This window comes from Schistocerca nitens, chromosome 4 (genome assembly GCF_023898315.1).
Source record: "Schistocerca nitens isolate TAMUIC-IGC-003100 chromosome 4, iqSchNite1.1, whole genome shotgun sequence".
NCBI classification, from domain to species: domain Eukaryota; kingdom Metazoa; phylum Arthropoda; class Insecta; order Orthoptera; family Acrididae; genus Schistocerca; species Schistocerca nitens.
The window spans coordinates 692,989,118-693,014,308 of record NC_064617.1 but is presented as its reverse complement, the minus strand read 5'-3'; the positions used below and the strand labels follow the sequence as shown (position 1 = coordinate 693,014,308).

Here is a 25,191-nt window from a genome sequence, read left to right as displayed (position 1 = left end):
AGAAAAAACATAAGCAGTTACCAGTCAGGGTGTTTTTCCTACTTGTAAAATGAGAAATGCTAGGATTCAGAGAAAAAGGGGTTTTATTCTAAACAACTACCACTAAGGGGTACAATAAAAGCGAAAACTGGCTACAACTGCGGAGTGAACCTCACATGGTATGGAAAGAGCATTTCGCCATTAACATTAAGGACTGGTGGACGCATATAGAGGGTAAGGAAGCTGGCAGGCAATAGGGTGACCCACTGTTGCAGCCACTATTTCACCGATCCTCTTGTGTACCTCACGTGATGGCTCCCAGTCCTCCCATTGGTGGGTTTGTGGCAGAAAGTTGGCGTCTCTCACTCAGCAATACCGTAGTGGCTACCCTGTCTCAGCGTAATTGCGTGGGAGCCGGCCACAAGTACTGTGGAGTAGTTTAAGTAATTGCTCATGCTACTGTCTGAAGCTAAGTTAAAATGATGGAAGCAGAATACAATAGAAATTTTTACCATTATTACCTGTTACCATGTACACTTGATAAAGCAGAAATGGCTGGATGAGTAAACTCTATTACAATGAGATTAATCTCGAGATGCTATGATTTTCATTCCACAATATCTCTGCAAGTGATGAAGTATGGAAAACTATCAGTGAGAGTCGTCTTTCGTGTTCGGCACTATATGAAAGCAGCTGTGGTGTGACAATATACTGTAGATTTCACCTTCCTGTACCTGAGAAGACTGTTAATGGTAAAGTAATATTTGTTAAAACCGTTTCATATGTAAACAAAGATTTTATTTGTGTACTACCTGGGGTACCCTGCTTTGGTCAGGAATTACGTAGATATGAGATTGTGTGGTAGTTTGCACACTAGCACCTTCGACAAGAAATCAGTTGAAAGAGAAGTTGGCACATTTGCCAAAGTCAGAGCACAATCTTTCGTATCCAGTTTTAGAGTAATATGCTTGGTTATTCGAGGAAAGTCAATATTTGCCTGCAACTGGCCTCATACAACACGAGATACCCATGGGAGACGCTAGACCAACAGCGCAAAGCTGTATCGTTTACCCCTTCAGTTGCAATCTGTTGCTGAAGAGACGATTTAACAGCGGCAGCGATAATTCAGCCCCCTGCAAAAATGGTTCAAATGGCTCTGAGCACTATGGGACTTAACTTCTGAGGTCATCAGTCCCCTAGAACTTAGAGCTACTTAAACCTAACTAACATCACACACATCCATGATCGAGGCAGGATTCGAACCTGCGACCGTAGTGGTCCCGCGGTTCCAGACTGTAGCGCCCAGAACCGCACGGCCACCCCGGCCGGCAGCCCCCTGCAAACCCGTGGGCCAGTCCAATTGTCATTGTGCAAAAGAAATCAATCTATGGTGAGAAAACCCATCGTCTGTGTATCGGTTTGAGAGTGGTAAACAAGATTGCCACACCGGATACTTAACCTCTGCCACATATCGACGAGACTTTAGACAGGGTACGAAATTGCAAATATTTTACCTCCCTGGACATGCGTTCTGGATATTATCAGATTCTAATTGCGCCACAAGATAGACTTAAAACCGCGCTTGTCGTCCCATCTGGACTGTATGAATTCTTACGCATACCTTTTGGTCTAAGAAATGCACCAGCACTTTTCAGAGATTTGCCGTGTTGTCTTTGAGAGGTTTAAAGCCTAATATGTGTCTTGTGTATCTCGACGACATCGTAATTTTTGCACAAACAGTTTAAGAGTATGCTGAAAGATTAAGAAATATATTGTCTTGGTTGTAAAGTTAACGATTGAGTTTAAAGCCAGAAAAATGTTCCTTTGCACAGTCACAGGTTCAGTACCTGGAGCACATCATTAGTTCAGATACACTTAAGGTAGATCCAAAGCTAATTAAAAGAGTGGATAATTTTCTAACACCACGAAATGTCAAAGAATTACAATCTTTCCTAGGTTTAGCCAACTACCATAGGCGTTTAGAGAAGGATTATGCTACAACAGCAAAACCATTAACAACATTACTAGAGAAAAATGCAGTAATTGAATTGACAGGTGAGCGCGAAGCACCAATGAGGAAAATTAAATAAATTTTGATTAGTTCACCTTTACTAATATATACATATTTTGAAAAACCTTTTATTCTTTCGACAGATGCATCAGACTATGCTGTCAGAGCTGTTTTAAGTCAGGAATATAACCGTGAGGAAAGACCAACTGGTTATGCCTCCATACAAATGAACTCAGCAAAAATTAATTACAGTAGTACCGAGAAGCAGTTGTTACCTCTCATGTTTGGAGTAAATTACTTTCAGTGTTATTCGTATGGGCATCAGTTCACTGTGGTTACAGACCACGCTGCTTTGGTATGGATGTTGAGTTTAAAACACTCCAGTAGTCGCCTGGTTGGAAGGGCATTAAAATTATTAGAATACGATTACACAGTTCGGCGTAAGCCTGGACGCTTGCACAGCAATGCCGACGGCCCAAACAGAAAGGTTAGAGTTGCTCAGACAGGTGATGTTTCCATAGAATAACTTGAAAGAATCATAAGAGAGAGTTGTAGAATGCCACTGGTATGCATCACTCTCTGATTTTGTTACAGAAGTCGGTATACTATATCGCAAGAGCCTATTGGGTAACAGAGTAATAATACCTAAAGAATTACAAAAACTAATAATAGCACAGTGTCACAACAGTTTACAGGCCTGCCATAATGGGCGACGAGCTACAAATGCAAGAATAGCCTCAAATTACTGATTTAGAGGTCGACAAATCAACGTTCAGAAGTATATACAAAATTTTCCACCTTGTGTGCAAAGAGCGCCTCCACCAAGGACTAAAGTTCCTTTACAAACACTACCAGAAGAATCCAAACCATTTCAAATTGTGGCCTTGGATATCTGCAGCCCAGCTCTACAAAGCACCAAGAATAATAAACTTATCTTGTCAATAATTTATCACTTTTTAAAGTACTTAATTTTAATACCACTTGCGGATATGACCACTGAAACTGTTGCTTGCGCTTTTGTCAGTCATTTGGCATTGCTTTTCGGAAGTCTCGACCATATATTCACTGACCAAGTCTCAAATTTTATGTCGGCACTGTTTGCAGAAGTTTGCAAAATGTTATGAATAAAAAAATGGTGAACCACGCCTTTCACCCTAAAGCCAATAGGCACCTAGAACGAGTGCACAAAACTATTGTGTGAATGCTGTCGTATTATGTAGGGAAGAGTTGGGTTGGGGTTGGCTTGGGTTGTTTGGGGGAGAAGACCGGACAGCGAGGTCATCGGTCTCATCGGATAAGGGAAGGACGGGGAAGGAAGTCCGCCGTGCCCCTTCAAAGGAACCATCCCGGCATTTGTCTGGAGCGATTTAGGGAAATCACGGAAAACCTAAATCAGGATGGCCAGACGCGGGATTGAACCGTCGCCCTCCCGAATGCGAGTCCAGTGTGCTAGCCACTGCGCCACCTCGCTCGGTCTATGTAAGGAAGACCCAGTAACGAAGCAGTCTATGGAAGACACATGAATTCGCCTTTTAAGATTGACAAATTGCCCGCTGACGTCAATATAAGCGAAGTGAAAAGGCTTGCCCACTGTCTCAAAACCAAATGGAACCAAGTTAAATGCAATAGCTTCAAAGTCACACAAAAACAGCTAGAATGTAACAACAAAAGCACTACACTCCCTCAATATAAACCTGGCGATTTGGTATTGCTCCGAAACCCTGTGGTAAAAAAGGGACGAACTAAAAATTTCACTTCTCAGTACGAGGGCCCCTACCTGTCTTGCACATCACCTCCCTGGTGAATGCCGAAATTCAGTTAAATGATCGTACTACAGTAGTACACTTTGATCAGCTAAAGCCTTACCATGGCCCTGCTGTGTCCACCTCAAGCAGCACCGCCTGCTTCTACCCGTAAAGCCGCACTGACGTGTTAAGGTGTCACCACAACAAAGCAGAAAAAGAAGAAAGATAGGGTGTTATCAGCACACCCTCGCTATACTTTGGGAAACAAGCTTTCCTACACCCTGAGATCCAGGGACTAAATGAGAAAGATGTTGCGATAAGAATGCGTCAAAATAGGACAAGAAAGATACAAATCATTTAAATGTTTGTTTGCATCTGTAAAATGTATTAGCCAGACAGGACTGAGTGAAACAGATATGCATGCTGTTCCGCTAGAACAAGAAACTGCAAGGGTCGCTGGCGTTCTTTTATGCTTCTAGTTATAAGTCGCAGTGTTAAGCATCAGCAGCTAGAGCAGAGGAAAATGATAGGATTCAAGTCACGAGAACTAACTGATAAGTGAGCTAATTAGTAAACGCTTTTTCAGTTGTGACGAATTTCTGCCAGTTATAGGAAAATACGAAAGTGTGAGCAAGTTTATGATACAGCAGTCACAAATAACGTTAGTTAGACGTTGCCCACCACTTACATTTGGTCACAAACAAAAAAGCTGAAGGGAATAAGTTGTCATGAATCCACAGTAACGCATTGCTTGACTTTAATTAATGCACGCCAAGGAAGACAAAAGACACCAGGCAATAGGAAACATAATCAGTTTACATAATGTCAGTATAAGTGAAAAATAGGCTCCAAATATAGCAAAAAGCCTCTCAAGTGCTTAATAGTAATCCATTTCTCAGGAATACATATGTTCGCAAGTCAATGCAAGTGCACATACGTGTTACGTTCCAGTCGAGAGACAGTGAGAAACTACTTCTTGTGCCACAATTTGAACACCTAGAAATTGCAGAGTAAGTTAATTGCCATCTCACATTATGTTATTGGTACTGTTGGATAGTTTGGGACACAAAAATCTCGCATTTAGAATTAACGACTGTTACCAGTACACAACTGTTCTATCTCTTGCTACAATGTTTCTTGCATAGTGCAGTTCTATCTCTCAACAAGTATTACAAGATGTTTTTTTCAGTCAGTGATTTACACTACCACTAGAAAATTGCCATGTATACCTACAATGGAGTGTAATACAAATGTAACATGTTACTTATTGCCATTACTTTTGATGTCAACCAATGTTATTTACACAAACATGAAATAGTTCATTAAAACAGTCAACTTCTGTACAACACTTAAAACTTACACCAGTTGAGCTAAAACCATACTTTTAAACAAAGTCCTGATTATTATTTTGCACTCCGATTTCGCACACTGGAGCAGCAACTCAATCCCATTTAGGTTCAAGATTGTTGATTATTATCTGGTAGTGAGGAAAATTCATTCTGAAAAAGGAAACTAATGAAGATAAGATACCAACCTTGTACAAAAACAAATCTCCCATGCCTTATCTTTCCAGTCTCCCACCACCTCCCAAAGTCCCACTGTCTGGCCACAGAGGAGCATTCCCCTCATAATTCAGTACCACCCAGGACTGGAGCAACCGAATTACATTCTCCGACAAGGTTTGATTACCTCTCGTCGTGCCCTGAAATGAGAAGTGTTCTGCCCACAATCCTTCCCATCCCTCCTACAGTGGTATTCCGCCGTCCACCGAAGCTACACAACCTCTGCTCCCAGTCCCTTACGTCATGGCTCATACCCCTGTAACAGGTGCAGATGCAAGAACTGTCCCATACATCCTCCTACCACCACTTACTCCAGTCTGGTCACTAACATCACCTATCCTATCAAATGCAGGATTACCTGCGGCCGGGCGCGGTGGTCTAGTAGTTCTAGGCGCTCAGTCCGGAACCGCGCGACTGCTACGGTCGCAGGTTCGAATCCTGCCTCGGGCATGGATGTGTGTGATGTCCTTAGGTTAGTTAGGTTTAAGTAGTTCTAAGTTCTAGGGGACTGATGACCTAAGATGTTAAGTCCCATAGTGCTCAGAGCCATTTGAACCATTTGAACTACCTACGAAAGCAGCCATGTGATTTACAAGCTAAGCTGCAACCTCTGTACAACATTCTACGTAGGCATGACAACCAGCAAGCTGTCTGTCTGCATGAATGGCCACTGACAAACTGTGGCCGAAAACAAGTGGACCACCCTATTGCTGAACACGCTACCAAGCATGATATCCTTCATTTCAATGACTGCTTCATAGCCTGTACCATATGGATCCTTCCTACCAACACCAGCTTTTCTGAATTTGCGCAGGTGGGAACTTTCCTTGCAATACATTCTACATTCCCGCAACCCTCCTGGCCTCAGCCATCATTAGTCATTGTCCTCACCTATCCAGCCCCCTCCCTGTTCCCATTCCAGTACTACACAGCTCTTATTTCGCCACCACACCCAGTCTTTTTATTTCTCTTCTTTTCCGCTACTTCCCCCCTCCCCACCTCTCCACAGCCCTCTGTCTAAACTGTAGCACTTTAATGTCCACCACCCCCACCATACTATCCCTCCCCACCCCAGCCTCGTCCATACCCCCAACCAATCGCCACTCCTGTCATGCACTGGTGCTGCTGCTCGCAGCGTTGTTTCAGTTGTCTGAGACTGCAGTTGTGTATGTAAGTTGTGTTTGCACGAGTGTGTGTCTATTGTTGACAAAGACTTTAATGGCCGAAAGCTGTAAATATGAGAATGTACTTATTGTGCCTATCTGCAACTCAACATCTCCGCTATACGGTGAGTGGCAACTTCCCTTCTCTAATATTGTTACTCGTGGTTTCAGAATTCGTCAACAACGTTCCATAGATGCTCACAACAATAGTGTTAGATTTATGATAGTTTTAGGCTGAAAGAAGAGATTTCAGTTGTCTGCATTTTACGTTTTATTTCACATTTGTAAACTGCATGTTCAAACGTTAAGACTCACTGTAAAGTTTACATCGCTCAGTTCACCAAAGAGTATACAGCAGTTGTCCTGCCAACCTCATAGTGCTGCCGACTTCACTTTGACACTTCATTAAATACAAACAAAGATAACTGCAACGCTTTCACTTATTTAACTGAGAAAAAAAGGAGGAAATGGGAAACACAAACATTCAAATGGCTCTGACCTCTATGGGACTTAACATCTGAGGTCATCAGTCTCCTAGAACTGAGAACTGCTTAAACCTAACTAACCTAAGTCATCACACACATCCATGCCTGAGGCAGGATTCGAACCTGCGACCATAGCGGTCGCACAGTTCCAGACTGAAGCGCCTAGAACCGCTCGGCTACTACGGCAGGCCACCACAAACATATCACATGAAAGACTCAATTTTTGACATAAAACTAAGTCTTTGTTTTGCCAGGGGATTTGTCAGTATATCTGCTAACTGATCCTCAGTCGAAATGTGCTGAACGCCCAACTCCCCTTCCTACACCTTTTCTCTAATGAAAAAATACTTTGTATGTTTTGTATGATGATGGAATTCAGGATGTTGTGCGAGTTTCACTGTTGCCTGATTGTCAACCTTAAGAACTGGAACTTCTGCTAGCTTCCTTATTTCCCTATAGAGTCTACACAGGTAAATTACCTCTTAACAGCTTCTGTTGCAGCTACCAACTCAGTGTCTGTTGAAGATGTGGCAGTCATTGCCTGTCTTTGGCTGGGACAGGAGATGGCTTCACCTGCATGTGTGATAACTACACTAGATGTTGACCATCCAGTTTTGTTGTACCCCCAAAGTCCGCATCACTGTAGAAATCTAATATCCACTACACAATTTGGACGATAGATTATGCCTAAGTCACATGTACATGCTACATAGCAGAGTACCTGCTTCAACCTCACTACATCTTCTGTTGATGGTGAGTCCAGGATTCGAGACAGGAACCTCACACTGTAAGCTAGATCAGGTCTTGTTCCAAGCATCAGGTACATCAGTGCCTCAACTGCTTGTCGTCAGGGAAAGTTGCACTTCTCTGCATTCTTCCTTTCTACCTGTAATGTATGGTTCCTTCACAATTGCTGTTGAGACAGATTTGCAGTCCTGAAAATTGAAATGCTCCAAGATCTTCTTTACATAGGCTTCTTGACTTAGCTTAATTGCACCATCATTAATGGTTTTGTCTCAAGTCCAAGGAAATATGACTTTCTCTGTGCCATCACTGTACCCTTCTGGCTGATGCATATATATTAATTCTTCTAATTCTCCATACAAGAATGCTGTAGGCACATAAAATTGTATGAGGCGCATCTTCTCAGCTGCAGCAACATTTAACATTGAACAAATTGTGCTCAACTTAGCTACAGGACTGAACATTTCACTGTAATCTACACCATATCATTGATTAAAGCCTTTAACAAATCTTACTTTATAATTCTCAATACTTACATCGGTATTAGTCTTTACACGAAAAATCCAATTACATGGTATAATTCTTGCACCTTCTGGTAGAGCAGTCAGTTCCCATGTTTGATTATCTTGTAATGACTTCATTTCATTTCTCATAGTTTCCTTCCACTGAACACTTTGTGTATTTTTAACAGCTTCTTCATATGATGCTGTCTCTTATTTGTTTGATTTATCATCTCTTCAGTGAACATCACAAAGTCTTTCAGTCATGAGAGTTTCTCTAATATTGAGCAGTTTCACAGCTGATGATAAGGCTGATCAAGGAGTTTCTCTTCTCTGGTATCAGCACTGTCCTCTTCAGTCTCTGAGTCTTCAGGCTCTTCTTTGCTGGGACTTGCTTCATCTTTTTCTTTTGTCTGGGCACTTTCCCTTATTGTTTTGCTCAATGTCCTGCAATGGTAACTTGACTTGTACTTCACAACTTTCAGGTCTTTTGTGAAAGATTACATCATGCTGAGAATGATTTGTTTTCTTCTTTTACCCAAATTCTATAATGTACATCTCCACCATACCCCACAAGATAACATAACAGTGTTGTTAATTCTTCAGATGTTCTCCTCTCATCCTGTATGAACAACATCCAACTTGATTGCAAGGTCTTGCAAACTAACATTAAGTCTCGTAAAACACTTTCATTTTTAAAGTCCACTGTTTAACTCATTCCAAAAACTTTTCAGTTTCGCTATGTGGGTAGACACATCTTCACCTGGTAACCAGCTAAAACAGAAAAAGTCTGTGCAGATTATGAACAACTGATCCTTGGCTGAAGCTTCAAACTGCCGTTTTAAGGCATTCCATGTATCACTGGCAATTTCCTGTCCACAACTTTTAGATAAACTTTAGCACTAATTGTACTTTTTGTCATGCACTTTGCATAACTGTTTGCCTTTCAATACAATCCAGATTGTTCTTTGTGCTTTTTAACTTCTATAGCTGTTGTGTCATCTTCCAGTGGTTTGGGCTTCACTAATTTCTTAATAATGGCATCCAATGCACCTTCATGGTAATCCAGCAAGTCTCTTATTTTCCTTTTCGAAATTGGCCAATCCACTAGTCAAGTTATTGGTTTTATATTTTTTAACATAATCCATTTATGCAGAACTTTATCTCAGAATACACTGTGCTGCCTAAAAGTTGCTTCTAAATGCAGATCTTTTAACCTAAAACTCAGCTGTCGATGTTTCTAACCTCAAAACTAAGCTACCTCTACTTTGCTCGAAACTCAGTTGACGAAATTTAAGCCTCCAATTAGGGCTGTTGTATTTGCTGGTGGGCGAAAAAATCACTCGTTTTAACGCAACACCATTCGGAGGAAGGTTTCACAACACAGTTTTCACTCAAAGCACGTGTTGTAGCATTTTCACTGACTTTTTGTCACTGTTTCGAGTCGTTAATTAACTTGAGACATTTAAACGAAACTGGGCCCATAACCTGTTACATTTATGATGGCTTCAGGCTGAAAGAAGATATTGCACCTGTCTGCATTTTAGGTTTTATTTCACATTTGTAAACCACATGTTCAAACACTAAGACACAAAGACACGCAATTAAGTTTACATTGTTCAGTTCACCGAAGAGTCTACATCAGTAGTGCTGCTAAACTCACTTTGACAGTAAAAAAAAAGATAACTGCAACAAGCAGCACGAGGACAGCCCACAGGCTTCGCCGTTCCAAGTTGCTCGCTTCCAGGCAATGGGCCGCAACAATGTGGCTTTTGTCACAGCCGCTCAAGTCGGTGGATTTCTGCATTTGTACCCTTACATCGATAGAATGATTCCTCACTCCGCTCTGCTCAGCTCATACACACACTCCTCTTACCGTGTCACATGACCTCAGTGCCACCACTACACCAGGCAGCATACAACCTCACGCTGGGCGGTGGTCATAATACTTTGGTTTATCAGTGCATTTGGTATACTTTATCGAACAAATAATTAAACAATCTGTTATACTATTGAAATATGTTGTATATTTTATTGTTATTATTTAAATAATATAGACCATCGGCACGTTAACAGCGGGGTGACAGAGAGTAAACAAACTGTGACGATACCCCTTCCACCCATCGAAACCCCTTCAAATGAACGCTGGTTATCCGCAGAGCCATCATTGTTTAATCACGATATAAGGATGAAGTCAAAAAACAACCAGAAATTTCATGCGTTTATTGTACACGGAAATAATGAGATAGATCCAACGTGCTCAAAAGGTTTTCAGGCTTAACAATCAAGCTGCTTTTACATTGTCGATCGCAGCGCAGAGCAGCACCAACAGCTTTGTCGTGGCGTGGATAGTGACTCGGTCGCAGTAACGTGCAGGTGTCTCAAATTTTATTTTGTAGCAAACGTGGGTTGACGCGTAAGAATGTTTATAAGCAATATTCTTCGAATAGCTGTGTCTACTCATCAATTGCTCTGCAGTCGATGAAAACACTAGCCAAGTTTTAATCATTATTATATTTTAGTTTATGTAAAACGTTAAGACCAGAAGGTCTGCATTAATACTAGTTGAGCTAGAAATATTTGTTTCAGAATGTGCAGTTAACATGTTACTAGCGAACTAAAAAGTTGCTGAATTTTAACTTATTTTCTATTCAACGTAATAAGTTGGGGAAAATGTGCGGCCCACAAGATGTTTGGGTACCATTCACAATGCCGACTGTGGCTACTAAAGGATTACTGAATGATGGTCTAGAGAAAAAGGTAAGTAAATGTGGGGAAATCCGAAGTTCCTAAGTTATTCCTTTCGAAAATTATTTTAATATGGAAACTGGCCAAGTCCATCTAGTTAGCATCTGCAAAGAAATAAACTTAAATTGGCTTACTTAGCGGAACTTCGTGAGACAATGTTATTTTCATAGAGGAGGCGTAAAAGCCTATTATTGTGATAACAAATTGAACCTCAGATCAGTGACGAACTGTGAAGTTGCTAACCAGAAGGTGATAGCGAAAGACTTCGTTATTTTCATTGTTGACATTTTATGCAAATGTTCTCAGTTCAGAGACGTCATAGCTTGCTGTTTAGTACAGACGAGACTTTCGATAGTTGAAGGAAGAGAAAATAAATAAACTTTGTTGAAGTGTTCGCATCATGATTGTAGCTGTTTTGCTTAAAAAAATGCCTTTTGTGCTGTGGAAATACAGTTCCATTTTTACCGCTTACTGTTTTTTAACTAATGCATAATGGCAGTCCTTTGTGTTGCTTACATTTTAAGTAACTCAGTACCGTACGTGACTGAATTGTTCAGTATCGCGGTACATTAACTTCATGTTTACATAAAATTGCTTTCTACAACCTTAATACAATTTGAATCTCTTTACTGACAGATTGGCCTGTTGTAGTCCATAGTATGAAAATGTAACATTACACCACATAACAAAGTTTACTCCTATTGTGTAATGATTTTTTCATTTATTTGTACAATAAAATACATACAAAGGCCTGACAATGGCCTTCTGATGACTGGCCATATAAAGAACATTGTTCGCCAACGCGATGGTTTGCTTCAAATCAATAAAAGACGATGCCTGTACTGTATCATGTTGTTACGATTCCCTTCAACTCTGTATGAAAGGAAAAATACATTTCCATGCATTCATCGTAGCATGAGGAACTTAAATACATAAAGAAACAAGCTACCATCGAGTCATCAGTAAACATTATGATTCCGTTTTGTAACTATTCTCGCTACGGTCGCAGGTTCGAATACTCCCTCGGGCATGGATGTGTGTGATGTCCTTAGGTTAGTTAGTTTTAAGTAGTTCTAATTTCTAGGGGACTGATGACCACAGCTGTTAAGTCCCATAGTGCTTAGAGCCATTTGAACCATTTCCATGCATTCATCGTAGCATGAGGAACTTAAATACATAAAGAAACAAGCTACCATCGAGTCATCAGTAAACATTATGATTCCGTTTTGTAACTATTCTCGCTACGGTCGCAGGTTCGAATACTGCCTCGGGCATGGATGTGTGTGATGTCCTTAGGTTAGTTAGTTTTAAGTAGTTCTACGTTCTAGGGGACTGATGACCACAGATGTTAAGTCCCATAGTGCTCAGAGCCATTTTTGTAACTATTCTCGAAAGTCATTGGATCGTTCATGTAAATTAAAAACAATAATGAACTCGTAATGTACCAATGCTCTTGGGATGTTACATTTCTTTCTCCCATTCTAAGGATAGATGAATTTCTGTACCCTCAGTCTGATAATGTCAGCCTCGGCATGCTTTTGTGAAGATAAGATTCCAAGGTCACAGAATGTACCAACTGCTGACAGCTGGTAAAACTTGGTTTCAACTGATCACACTATCAATTTCACGCTTGTGTCCATACCTACAGGTACAAACTATATATTTCAGAAGTTTAATACAATTATACTGTATTGCAAATTTGTGCCATTATACAAAAGTTAATGAAGTCTTATACTCACAAAAATTATTGCATTAATCCAGCATAGGTGAACCCAGTGACCTTAGTCAAGGTATTGATATTTTGAGAATATTGTCAAGTGCCCATGCAATGAATGGCCAGTATATCGGTTTGATCTACATGGCAACATTATTAGAGAATATAATGAGGACCACTTTCTCAGTTATACTTGACAAAGAATAATGGGTTCACCTATGGTGGATTAATGTATTAATTTTTGTGAATATAATAATCTTTAATATTATAGCACAAACTTCCAATACAGTTGATATTTCAATTGTTAAATGTGTAGGCTGCACTTGAAGATGTTGCTGTAGGCTTTGAAGCCATTAGTGTGGCTAATGAAAACTAGGTTTTACCAGGTATCAATGGTATTCTCATTCATTATGACCTTCAGCAGTTGCAGATGCACTGCACATAAAATAGTTTCTGACCAACAGGATAATTTTTCTAGTTATCTCAGTCACCATTTCATTTGTGAAGTCTACTACGGCTTTCTCTACAGAAGATAAATGGATTGACATCCTGAAAGCCACCAAAGAAGGAAGTAGGTGAATACGGTGTTTTTTGACTTCAAAAAAGTATTTAATTTGGCACAACACCAACATGTAGCATTAAACATCAGGTATCAAACAAAAGTTGTAATGAGATTCCTTGCTAGGGAGGACACAGAATGTTACCTTGGATGAGAAGACATCATAGAACTACAAGTAATCTCAGGTGTGCTCCATGGAAGTGGGTTGGGATCCTTGTTGTTCATATTATATGTTAAGGACCTTGCAGACAATAGTGATTAGATTAGAAGTACTTTTTGTTTCAATTGATCCACAGTGAGGAGATCCGCTGAGATGTGAGACAACACAAATAAGCAATAATATTTACAAAATAAGAACAGATATGGTAATGTACTTACCACATATCCAAAATGCCCTTGTTTACGTGGATTCGCTACAGAACTCTGATTATATGTAATATTCACGTTATATGATATTAATAACAACATGCGTGCATCAGTCGGTTCTTGTAAGGAATTCCTCAGTAGAATAGGAATGGTTCAAATGGCTCTGAGCACTATGCGACTTAACTTCTGAGGTCATCAGTCGCCTAGAACTTAGAATTAATTAAGCCTAACTAACCTAAGGACATCACACACATCCATGCCCGAGGCAGGATTCGAACCTGTGACTGTAGCGGTCGCTCGGCTCCAGACTGTAGCGCCTAGAACCGCACGGCTACTCCGGCCGGCAGTAGAATAGGAGTTGGCCACCAATAAATCCTTTAGACTCTTCTCAAACTGACTTAATTATTAGTTAAACTTTTCATAGTGCTGGCATGTTATTGAAAATGTGTATTGGTGAGTTGTGGATACCTTTCTGAACTAAAGTAAGTGACTAAATCTCAGTTCCAAGAACTGAGCCGTTGGTTTGAAAAAAATATATATTTATATATTTGTAATGACAAGTTTCATTAAGGAATAAGTACACTACTGGAAATTGAAATAAGAACACCGTGAATTCATTGTCCCAGGAAGGGGAAACTTTATTGACACATTCCTGGGGTCAGATACATCACATGATCACACTGACAGAACCACAGGCACATAGACACAGGCAACAGAGCATGCACAATGTCGGCACTAGTACAGTGTATATCCACCTTTCGCAGCAATGCAGGCTGCTATTCTCCCATGGAGACGATCGTAGAGATGCTGGATGTAGTCCTGTGGAACGGCTTGCCATGCCATTTCCACCTGGCGCCTCAGTTGGACCAGCGTTCGTGCTGGACGTGCAGACCGCGTGAGACGACGCTTCATCCAGTCCCAAACATGCTCAATGGGGGACAGATCCGGAGATCTTGCTGGCCAGGGTAGTTGACTTACACCTTCTAGAGCACGTTGGGTGGCACGGGATACATACGGACGTGCATTGTCCTGTTGGAACAGCAAGTTCCCTTGCCGGTCTAGGGATGGTAGAACGATGGGTTCGATGACGGTTTGGATGTACTGTGCACTATTCAGTGTCCCCTCGACGATCACCAGTGGTGTACGGCCAGTGTAGGAGATCGCTCCCCACACCATGATGCCGGGTGTTGGCCCTGTGTGCCTCGGTCGTATGCAGTCCTGATTGTGGCGCTCACCTGCACGGCGCCAAACACGCATACGACCATCATTGGCACCAAGGCAGAAGCGACTCTCATCGCTGAAGACGACACGTCTCCATTCGTCCCTCCATTCACGCCTGTCGCGACACCACTGGAGGCGGGCTGCACGATGTTGGGGCGTAAGCGGAAGACGGCCTGACGGTGTGCGGGACCGTAGCCCAGCTTCATGGAGACGGTTGCGAATGGTCCTCGCCGATACCCCAGGAGCAACAGTGTCCCTAATTTGCTGGGAAGTGGCGGTGCAGTCCCCTACGGCACTGCATAGGATCCTACGGTCTTGGCGTGCATTCGTGCGTCGCTGCGGTCCGGTCCCAGGTCGATGGGCACGTGCACCTTCCGCCGACCACTGGCGACAACATCGATGTACTGTGGAGACCTCACGCCCCACGTGTTGAGCAATTCGGCGGTACGTCCACCCGGCCTCCCGCATGCCCACTATACACCCTCGCTCAAAGTCCGTCAACTGCACATACGGTTCACGTCCACGCTGTCGCGGCATGCTACCAGTGTTAAAGACTGCGATGGAGCTCCGTATGCCACGGCAAACTGGCTGACTCTGACGGCGGCGGTGCACAAATGCTGCGCAGCTAGCGCCATTCGACGGCCAACACCGCGGTTCCTGGTGTGTCCGCTGTGCCGTGCGTGTGATCATTGCTTGTACAGCCCTCTCGCAGTGTCCGGAGCAAGTATGGTGGGTCTGACACACCGGTGTCAATGTGTTCTTTTTTCCATTTCCAGGAGTGTATATTGGGAAGCAGTAGTTAGTATCCCAAGTTCAGTAAACAGCCCACTGCAGAATGTTCTCCAGTTCACACCAAAAATGACTCGTAATGCGTGTTTTTGGGTTTGGGAAAGCTATATCTTTGCTTGACGCGTTACCCCTTAAAATAATCCCCAATGAGGTTATGGAATGATAGTAAGGATAGAATGTAGTACAATCAGACATTTTGCAGATGATATGGTTATCCTTAATGAAGTACCGTACTGTCTGATAAAAGATGCGGGAATATTCAGTCAGACTGTGATAGGATTTCAGGGATGAAAGATTGGCAACTTGCTTTAAATGTACAGAAATTTAGTATAAGCCATAGGTTTCCCTACTCAAGTTGCTTGGGGGAGTAGTACTCCAATACACTGAAGAGCCAAAGAAACTGGTACAGATGCCTAATATCGTGCAGGGCCCCCACGGGCACGCAGAAGTGTCTCTACATGGTGTGGCATGGACTTGACTAATGTCTGAAGTAGTGCTGGAGGGAATTGACTCCTTGAATCCTGCAAGGCAGTCCATAAATCCGTAAGAGTACAAGGGGTGGAGATCTCTTCTGAACAGCATGTTGCAAGGCATCCCAGATATGCTCAATAATGTTCCTGCCTGGAGAGTTTGGTAGCCAGCAGAAGTGTTTAAACTCCGAAGGGTGTTCGTGGAGCCACTCTGTAGCAGTTCTGGACATGTGGGGTGTTGCACTGTCTTGCTGAAATTGACCAAGTCGGACGGAATGCACATTGGGCATGAGTGGATGCAAGCAACCAGACAGGATGCTTATGTACGTGTCACCTGTCAGAATCATATCTAGACATATCAGGGGTCCCATGTCACTCCCAACTGCATACACTTCACACCATTACAGAGCGTCCACCGGCTTGAACAATCCTCTGCTGACATGCAGGGTCCATGGATTCATGAGCCTGTACACGTCCATCCACTTGAAACAATTTGAAACAAGACTCGTCTGACCAGGCAACATGTTTCCAGTCATCAACAGTCCAGTGTTGGTGTCAGCAGGCCCAGGGAGGTAAAGCTTTGTGTCATGCAGTTATCAAGGATACATGAGTGGGCCTTCGGCTCGAAAGCCCATATCAATGTTCCGTTGAATGGTTCACGTGCTGGCACTTGTTAGTCCCGTTCTTGCAGGATCTTTTTCCAGCCGCAGCGATGTTGGAGATTTGATGTTCTACTGGAGTCCCAATATTGACAGTACACTCGTGAAATGGTCGTACAGGAAAATCCCCACTTCATCATTACCTTGGAGACGCTGTGTCCCATTGCTTGTACACTGATCATAATACCACATTCAAACTCACTTAATTCTTGATAACTACAACTGTGCCAGACACTTGTCTTATATAGGCATTGCTGACTGCAGTGCTGTGTTTACATACCTCTGTATTTGATTATGCATGCCTATACCAGTTTCTTTGGTGCTTCAGTATGGTTGATGTATTCATACAACAAATGGGGCTTAAAGAAGGGCATACCTATCCTGTGGTAAACATATTGTGAAATCGTGATGTACAGTTGGCATTATGTAACTTAGTTCTTGTAAATGCACAAACACCATAAGGAAACAGTGAGGCTGATGAATGAGAAAACTAAATACTGAAGATTTTTGAAAAGAGGTTGATGGGGTTTAAGTTTACGAGCCTAAAGCTGGCTCTAAAGTCAACATATTTCTCAATGAGTTCTATGTCTGAAATTATTTTTCCTAAAGATATATACATAAAAATCAGGCATCGTTAAAGAAACCTTGTATTGTTACAGGTATCAGTCTCTTCACAACAAAAACAGGACATACACAGAATATCCGTAACAAGTCGGCCAAATGACACAGAAGTACTTTTACATGGTAAACAACATTGTAACATATTAAGAAAACCTTGCAAAAAATCCTGTAGCAGGCCCTATACACATATTCTTGTCTGAAATTGAAATATTAAACAATAAACAAGATCAATGTGGAATGCTGTAAAAGAGAGACAGAAAGACGCCACGAAAGGATGACATTATTGGTGTTAAAGAAAATAGGAGTATTTTAGAAGATGGTGAGAAAATTGGTGGAGATAGTTCAGGAGGGAACACATTTGTTTATTTATCATTTTATTTATTTATTTGATGCTGTGCATATGTCAGGGGATATGGAATGTGACAGCTTTACAAGTTTGTTTGTGGTTGCTTTCTATGGTAGTAGGCCTATGTAAATAGTACTAATCAATTTTTTATTTAGATATGTACAACTTAGTTTCTGTTACAGTAAAATGAAAGTAAAAATAAATAAGGATCTGGGGATGCATGTGAGTGTTACAGGTACAGTTTGTGTGCTCATGGTGGATGTCTTATTTTCCTCCAGTATCATGATTATATTATGTTTAAAAAGGGGCCTTTTTTTGTTATGAAACACATCAGAGGGAATGCATGCTCTGCCAGACAGTCCCATGCTGGCCACAAGGATGGTAAAGAGTTCTTGTGGTAGGGTGTTCCATTGTTTCCCTAGCACAGTTGACAGCTGCTGGATGTTCACTGGTGTGTGTAGACATGCTTCATTACATCTCTCCAGTGCATCCCACACATGCCCTGTAGGATTTTAGTTGGGGAAATGGGCAGGCCAATCCATTCACTGAATGTCCTCTCATTCCAGAGGCTTCTACACTTGCACAGTTTGATGCAGTTGTGCATTTTTGTCCATAAAAATGAAGTCAGATCTGGATGCACTCATGAAATGATGCACATTGGGAAGGAGAATAGTGCCACAATAACGTTAAGTGGTGAGTGTTTTGTGTTCAAAGATTTGGAGTTCAGTACAACCGAGCAACATTATCCTATACTATGAGACTGTCCGCCACCTTAGCCGACCAGTAACATGCTTACCTACAATGCAGCATGTGTGGGTCGATTCCCAGCCGGGTTGGAGATCTTCTTCGCCCGTGGTCTGGGTGTTGTGTTGTCCTCATCGTCATTTCATCCTCATCACCAGCATGCAAGTCGTCCAGTGTGACGTCAGCTGAAGTAAGACTTGCACTTGGTGGCCCAGCTTTCTCGGATGGGGCTTCCTGGCCAACAGTGCCACATGATCATTTCATTTTTTTTCATACTATGAGGCCTGGCCACCAAATAAATAATGTTTGACAATGTTACTGGGAGCATTATGTATCCTCATATCAGTCATAGAATATTTCACTGAATACAAATTTACAATATTAAGTATGCAACTGAAACTGAAGCCTAATCTGGTCATCATTTTTTATATTGATAAAATACAAATTCATTACAGTTTTCAGTACATACATTTATAAATTGTTTTAACAATTTCATTATACTCCTGAATCAATAAGATAAAATTCATTTACAGTATTGCTCACTCTTTTCTGTTGCATTGTTTTTGAGAGACACACACTTCTGGTTCCAACCTGACCCCTAGCCTCGAATAGTTCTGGCTGTGGATCCATTCCTCGTCACTTTTCTTTAGTGTCCATGGGTTTCATATTTGTCAGTTCCTATATATACATGGAAAATCTGACAAAATATTCTAAATTAGCGCAATTACCAGGGTTGCCACAGTTTCTGGAAATCAGGGAATTACAAACACCTTAGGGAAGTATCAGGGAAATTTGAAGAAAAAAAACCACTGGAAAAATCTCGTTTTTGTCTCAATAGATGAAATGGTTTGTTTACCAAAGTGTCATGCATTGTCGCTGGCTGGGTGCAACTGAGTATGTGCGCCGCTTCCCTACTCTCATTACTGCTGCTTATCCCCTTCCTACCACTCCCCTCAGCTTGCAGTCAGTGCTGCCACCCTTTCTTGTCACTAGCTTAGCAGCTGCCGACAGGAGGCATGACGAGTGGTTTGTTTGGATCTGATTCTCGGAGACTGTAGGTGCAGTGCCCTTAGACAGTGGTCATGTGTACGTACGTTGTGTCTGAGTGATTGTGTGAATGTGTTTGTGCTCTTGTTTTCTGACAAAAGCTATGGCTGGAAATTTAGCTGTGAGAGGATGATTGTCTTTTCTATGTGCCTGTCTGTGGCTCAGTGATCAACTTCATGGTGTGTTGTATATATCCTCATTATTATTGATTCTCAGAGTATTTGAACAAGTTATCTGTTGCACGGATCATTTCATTGACATGCTGTCTGTGGGTCATGAATAGATGGCCACACGAGTGGATTTCCACGACGGGCCAAACCTGCAGGTCGTTGCTGCAGGTACCTGTAATAGATCAGGCCTGTCGAACTGAAGCCATTTGGTTCCCACTAATGTGCAGACACTGCCTGTCGGATCTACTCTCACTAATCTGCCCGCAGGCCGGGTCTGTTTGTGTGTGGTGTAATGCAGTGGATTTTCACTGTTTATCCATGAACCTAGAACTGTGGTGCTCCTCAGCAGGCCAGAGACCATGGGTGATGGATTTCAGGAATTGGGACTGTTTCACCACAAGTATGTTTTATTTCTTATAGTACATTTTAGCACTTCAAAAGTAGTTTATATGTTAGAAAATATGAATGGTAAGAAGAAAAAGTTGTTGTCAGTCACTGGCAGTTTGTACACTATGTGCTCATATATTTCTCGAAAGAAAAATCACACAATACCTGTAAAATAATAGATATAACACAGTGGGTAATAACCGACATTAACGAATATAGTATCACCAACATTTTATTGGTGATCACCTACAGTGTTGGTTTACACAATTTTTCCCTGCCTTATACACTTCTTTCAACAGGCCTACTTTTTCTGAGTGTGTTTCTGAAATCAGTGAAGGTATTTTAAATCTGTCTTATGACTCCAAGGAAATGCATATTTTGTCATCAAATGTGTTTCTTATTATTGAAATAAAATAACATCAGTCATCTTTATAAAACACTTGCTTTCTCCGTCTAAAAACAGTTCATTACAAAGGATATTGATGTTAGTACTCAAGATTATTGCTTACATCAGGAAACGCCATCTGTTTGCAAGTGTTTTTTAGATATTTCCTCATTTGTGTTATTGTTTCTTGTACCATACCTGCAAAGATAGATTGTCAACATATGTCTTAACTTACCTTTGAAATCTCTAAATTTGTCACGGAAACAAACCTAAAACTTGTCTGGAAATCAGGGAATTTCACTTGGGAAAACTTGTGGCAACCCTAATTACACAGTTTTTTCCTAACCCCCAAGGAACTGAATTAGTCCTCGTAGTAGGTAAAATATTGAAATAGGTATACACAGAATTTTACATGATTAAACATTTGCTAAATTAAGTGGAAGGAAGCTACTTTTGAATTCAAATGTTTCTGAATTTAAGGCTGATTAGTAAAACTCTCTTATCTTTAGTTATCCAGAAACTATGTCGCTTCTGTTGTTCATTTCTGTCAGATTTTTTTCAGTTTTTGCTACAACTAGTTACCAATACATTTTCCTTAGTGCATTATGGCACTAAATGGCACTATCCAAAACCAGCGCTGAGGCAGCTGTAGTGCACCACAGACCATAGATGACAGGGTTGAATTACGAACTATGACTGCAAAGATGTGTGCGGGCAAACAAACATGCAACTGTTTGAGCAACTGAGCACCCAGATGAACCAAGGGGCTACCAGCAGTGTCTCCTCCATGACCATTCAGTGAACATTGCTGCATATAAGCCTCCACAGCAGATGCCTAGTTCACACATCCCATGCTGATTGCTGTTCATTTGTGACAAAGGTTGGAATTTGTATCCCAGTACCACAACTGGATGTCCACTGAGTGGTGCAGGTGCCGTTTTCAGATGAATTATGTTTTATGCTCCATCGGATGGATGGCCATTGGCGTGTATGGTGTGAAACATCTGAAAGCATACACCCTGGAACAATCACTGGAAGGATCGAGGCTTGATGAGGGAGCCATGTGGTCTGGGGAATGTTTTTGTGTCATTTTCTGGGTGATCTCGTCATTCTAGAAGGCACAGTGGATCGACACAAGTATGCATCTGTCCTTGGGGACCGTGTCCACTCCTGTATGTAGTTCGGTTTTCCTCAACACAGTGGCATCTACAAGCAGGACAATGCAATATTTCACACAGCTCGTAGTTTATGTGTATGCCTCAGAACTCAACAGGATGAGTTTACTGTACTCCCCTGGCCATCAAAACGCCTCGGATTTAAACTCGATAGAGAATCTGTGGGACCACCTCGATCAGGCTGTTCACACCATGGATCCTCAACTGAGATATCTAGTGCAGCTGGCCATGACACTGGAATCGTTATGGCTCCGAAGCCCTCTAGTACCTTCCAGAACGTCATTGACTGTCTTCCTGCACATCTCACAGCAATTCGTACTGGAAAAGGTGGTTATTCAGGCTTTTGACATACCCATCTACATGTCGCCAAGGTTGTTTCGTCTGTACTGCCGAAGCTGTGCTGGAAAGCCTGTAACATCTTCCTTATAATGCCAATTTCTCTTTATGTGATTCGGTATTCTTAGAGGCCTGAAGAAAGGCATTTGTGGCCGTCGATTTGCTTTGGATGAACATGCGCATGCCTGGGTAGGATCATGGTTCCGTAGGCAACCACAAACTCTCATCAGTTTGCTTCCTTGTTCTGCATGTTTTGGTTTTAATCAGGTTTTCCTTGAAGGGTACATCATCACTTTTGTCATTTGGACATACAGAAGTAGAGTTTTTCGATTTGGTTAGCAATTTTATATGTGCGCCTGATGTTCACCAAGTAGCTGTCAATCATGTTGATGAATAATGGCTCCCACCTCTTCTTTGATCTTATCCTCATCCTATCTGGTGATATCTGCTTGTCCAGTAGATCAGTGCCTATTCCCAGCACATTCTCTCATGGGGAATCTTGTGATATCCAATAAAGGATTTTAGATCTTCTTTGGCTAGAAGAAAACTTATGTTGTTCTCTTAGGAAGCATTGATTTTTCTTTTTTCTGTCACTAGCTCCCCAGAAAAAAAAAATCCCCTAACACATGGATCACTGCTGTATTTGCTAGACATTCTGCAACATAATTTTCATTGCTCTTACCTGTTTCATTAGTGTTTGTGTACGTTCGTTCACATTTATATGACTTACATTTGTGTTTTCAATTCCATATTCTAATGCTTTTCCTCACATAGCTTGTGGAGGTAAATTGGTAACATTAGCCTCATACCAGTAGGCATACAGTGCAGCCAAGTGTGAAGATAGAAAATAGGCAAATTAATTCCTTTCCTAAAATAAGCAAATTAGAGGAAAATGATTTATTTTCAACTTACAGGCATTATAGTATAGTAGTCAGTTCACCCTTCAGGTACAACAATCAAAACCAAAAGTTTCATAGCTTATGTAGAAATAAATAAAATATTAATGTCTCAAAAAGGACATTAGTAAGTAATGAATTAAGAATAGTGTACAAGAGATGACCTGTTATGAAATTTATAATGAATCAAAAGCTAGCAAAAAATTTAATCTATTTTGTGATAAATTCATATCATTATATTATATGCTAATCAGAAAGCAAACAGCAGTGTAAAATGTCATGGATCACTAGAGGGTTTAAAATACCTTTGAAAAGAAAAGGGAAATGTACCTTTTGGCAATAACAAGTAAGATACTGAAGTAGTTTTGCACTGCAAAAACTACTCAAAAGTACTATTAAAAATCAGGGAAAATGTACATAATGTTATATATTAAGGATTCCGACAACAGGCTTGAGGCTATATGGAATGTATGGATTGTAATGAAACAAGAGCGAGGACAATCAGCCACAGAGCAACCTCATAAAATTCATTCATATGACTGTATAACCAACTTTGCCTTCAGAAATTAAAGGAAACTGATCTCATGAATAAAAGCTCGCCTGGATTGCTTGGTGTTTCCAATAGAGTACTAAAGATTTGTTCTCAATAATAATCCTTTTCTTTCTTAAATATGTAATATAACAAAGAAAATAATCAGTTATTGATAATATAATGAATGTAAGTATAGAGATAAAAAATCTACCCACCTAGTGGCGGCAGAAGAACACACACACAAATGAATTTAACTTTCACAAGCTCTCGGAGCCATTGGTTCCTTCTTATGGTGGAAGAGTTGAAGGGGAATGAAGAGGAGTGGAGGAAAGTCCTTTTCCTCCACTCCTCTTCGTTCCCCTTCAACTCTTCCACCATAAGAAGGAACCAATGGCTCCGAGAGCTTGTGAAAGTTAAGATAGGTTTAGGGAAAGGAGTACAGTTTAGAAAAGTCACCCAGACTCTTGGGTCAGGGGAGACTTACCAGACAGGTTGAGAAGGAAAGTCTTTCTTTCTTATCCCATCCGTTAAGTCTCCCGTAACCCGGGGTTCTGGGTGACTTTTCTAAACTTTACCCCTTTCCCTAAACCTCTCAAGTATTTTGCCTTCACCCCCTTTGTTCCCCTTCAACTCTTCCACCAGAAGAAGGAGCCACTGACTCCAAAAGCTTGTGAAAGTTAAATCCAATTGTGTGTGTGTTCCCCTGCAGCCTCTTGGTGAGTAGATTTTTTAATCTGTCCATTTACATTATATTCTTAAATACATGATGCATCACTAACTCAAGGCAATTTCCAGAGAGACTGAAAATTGTCATTGTTAAAACTCTTTTTAAGAAATGTGATAGGAGAGATAACTACTGACCCGTTTCACTAATGACATCATTTTCCAAAATTTTTGAGAAGTATGTGTGTTCTAGAATAGTATCATTGACCAACAACAATATCCTCAATAAATCACAGTTTGGATTTCAGAACAGTTCCTCTACTCAGAATGTTATTTATATGTTCACTCACCAAATTTTACAATTGCATTAAATAATAAAATTGCACCGGTTGGTGTTTTCCGTTACCTATCTAAAGCATTTTATATTCTCCTAGACAAACTGAAGTTTGTGGGATTTTTGGTATAGCTAACCAATGGATAACATCATATCAAACCAAAAAAAAAAAAAAAAAAAAAAAAAATGCAGAAAGTTGTACTTAGTAATTCAATCACTGTAGTCTGGGGACATTATTCTAACTGGGGAGAAATCATGTATGTGGTCTCCAAGACTAATTCACATGTATAAATGATCTTCTGTCTAAAATACAGTGTGTCCACAAAGTCTGGGTACTAGGAAATTCTAATAAATATACTATAAATGTTAATAAAATAAATTCTAATAATTCTGATCAATTTTATTTTTTCTAGACTGAATGATGGCTCTGTCTGAAGAAGAATGAATGGAGCTTGTACTCATTTTAAGTGGATGAGAAGGATGGTCGTATCCCAAAGTAGCGGAAGAATTTAACCCTCTACACCCTCATCGTCAACCTATTTATTTTACTGCAGTTGGAAAATTAATCACCAAATTTAAAGAAACAACCAGTGTATTAGACAAACCCCATTCCGGATGACCAAAGACTTCAGATGAAATGGAAGAGGCTGTCTTGGCCAAGGTTTATGCTAGCCAAAAGAAATTACTTTGTTGGACATCCATGGAGTTGGGTGTTCCAAGGTAAACCATCCATAAAATCCTGGGAAAGGTGAGGTTTCATCCATGCAAGGTACAGATATTGCATCATTTGAAAGAAGGTGACCCTGATAGATGCATGCAGATGTGTGAACGGTTTGCAGA

The 25,191-nt window shown here is 41.0% G+C and overlaps 1 protein-coding gene across 1 annotated transcript in view; it reads right to left on the bottom strand.

Annotated features, from left to right (window-relative positions):
- The window catches only part of LOC126251937 (uncharacterized), a 136,209-nt gene that overhangs the window by 43,551 nt on the left and 67,467 nt on the right, over positions 1 to 25,191 (bottom strand). Inside the window, exon 3 of the mRNA XM_049952690.1 lies at positions 18,479 to 18,660. Coding sequence (XP_049808647.1) covers positions 18,479 to 18,660 — 182 coding nt within the window. The remainder of the gene's footprint in view (positions 1 to 18,478; positions 18,661 to 25,191) is intronic.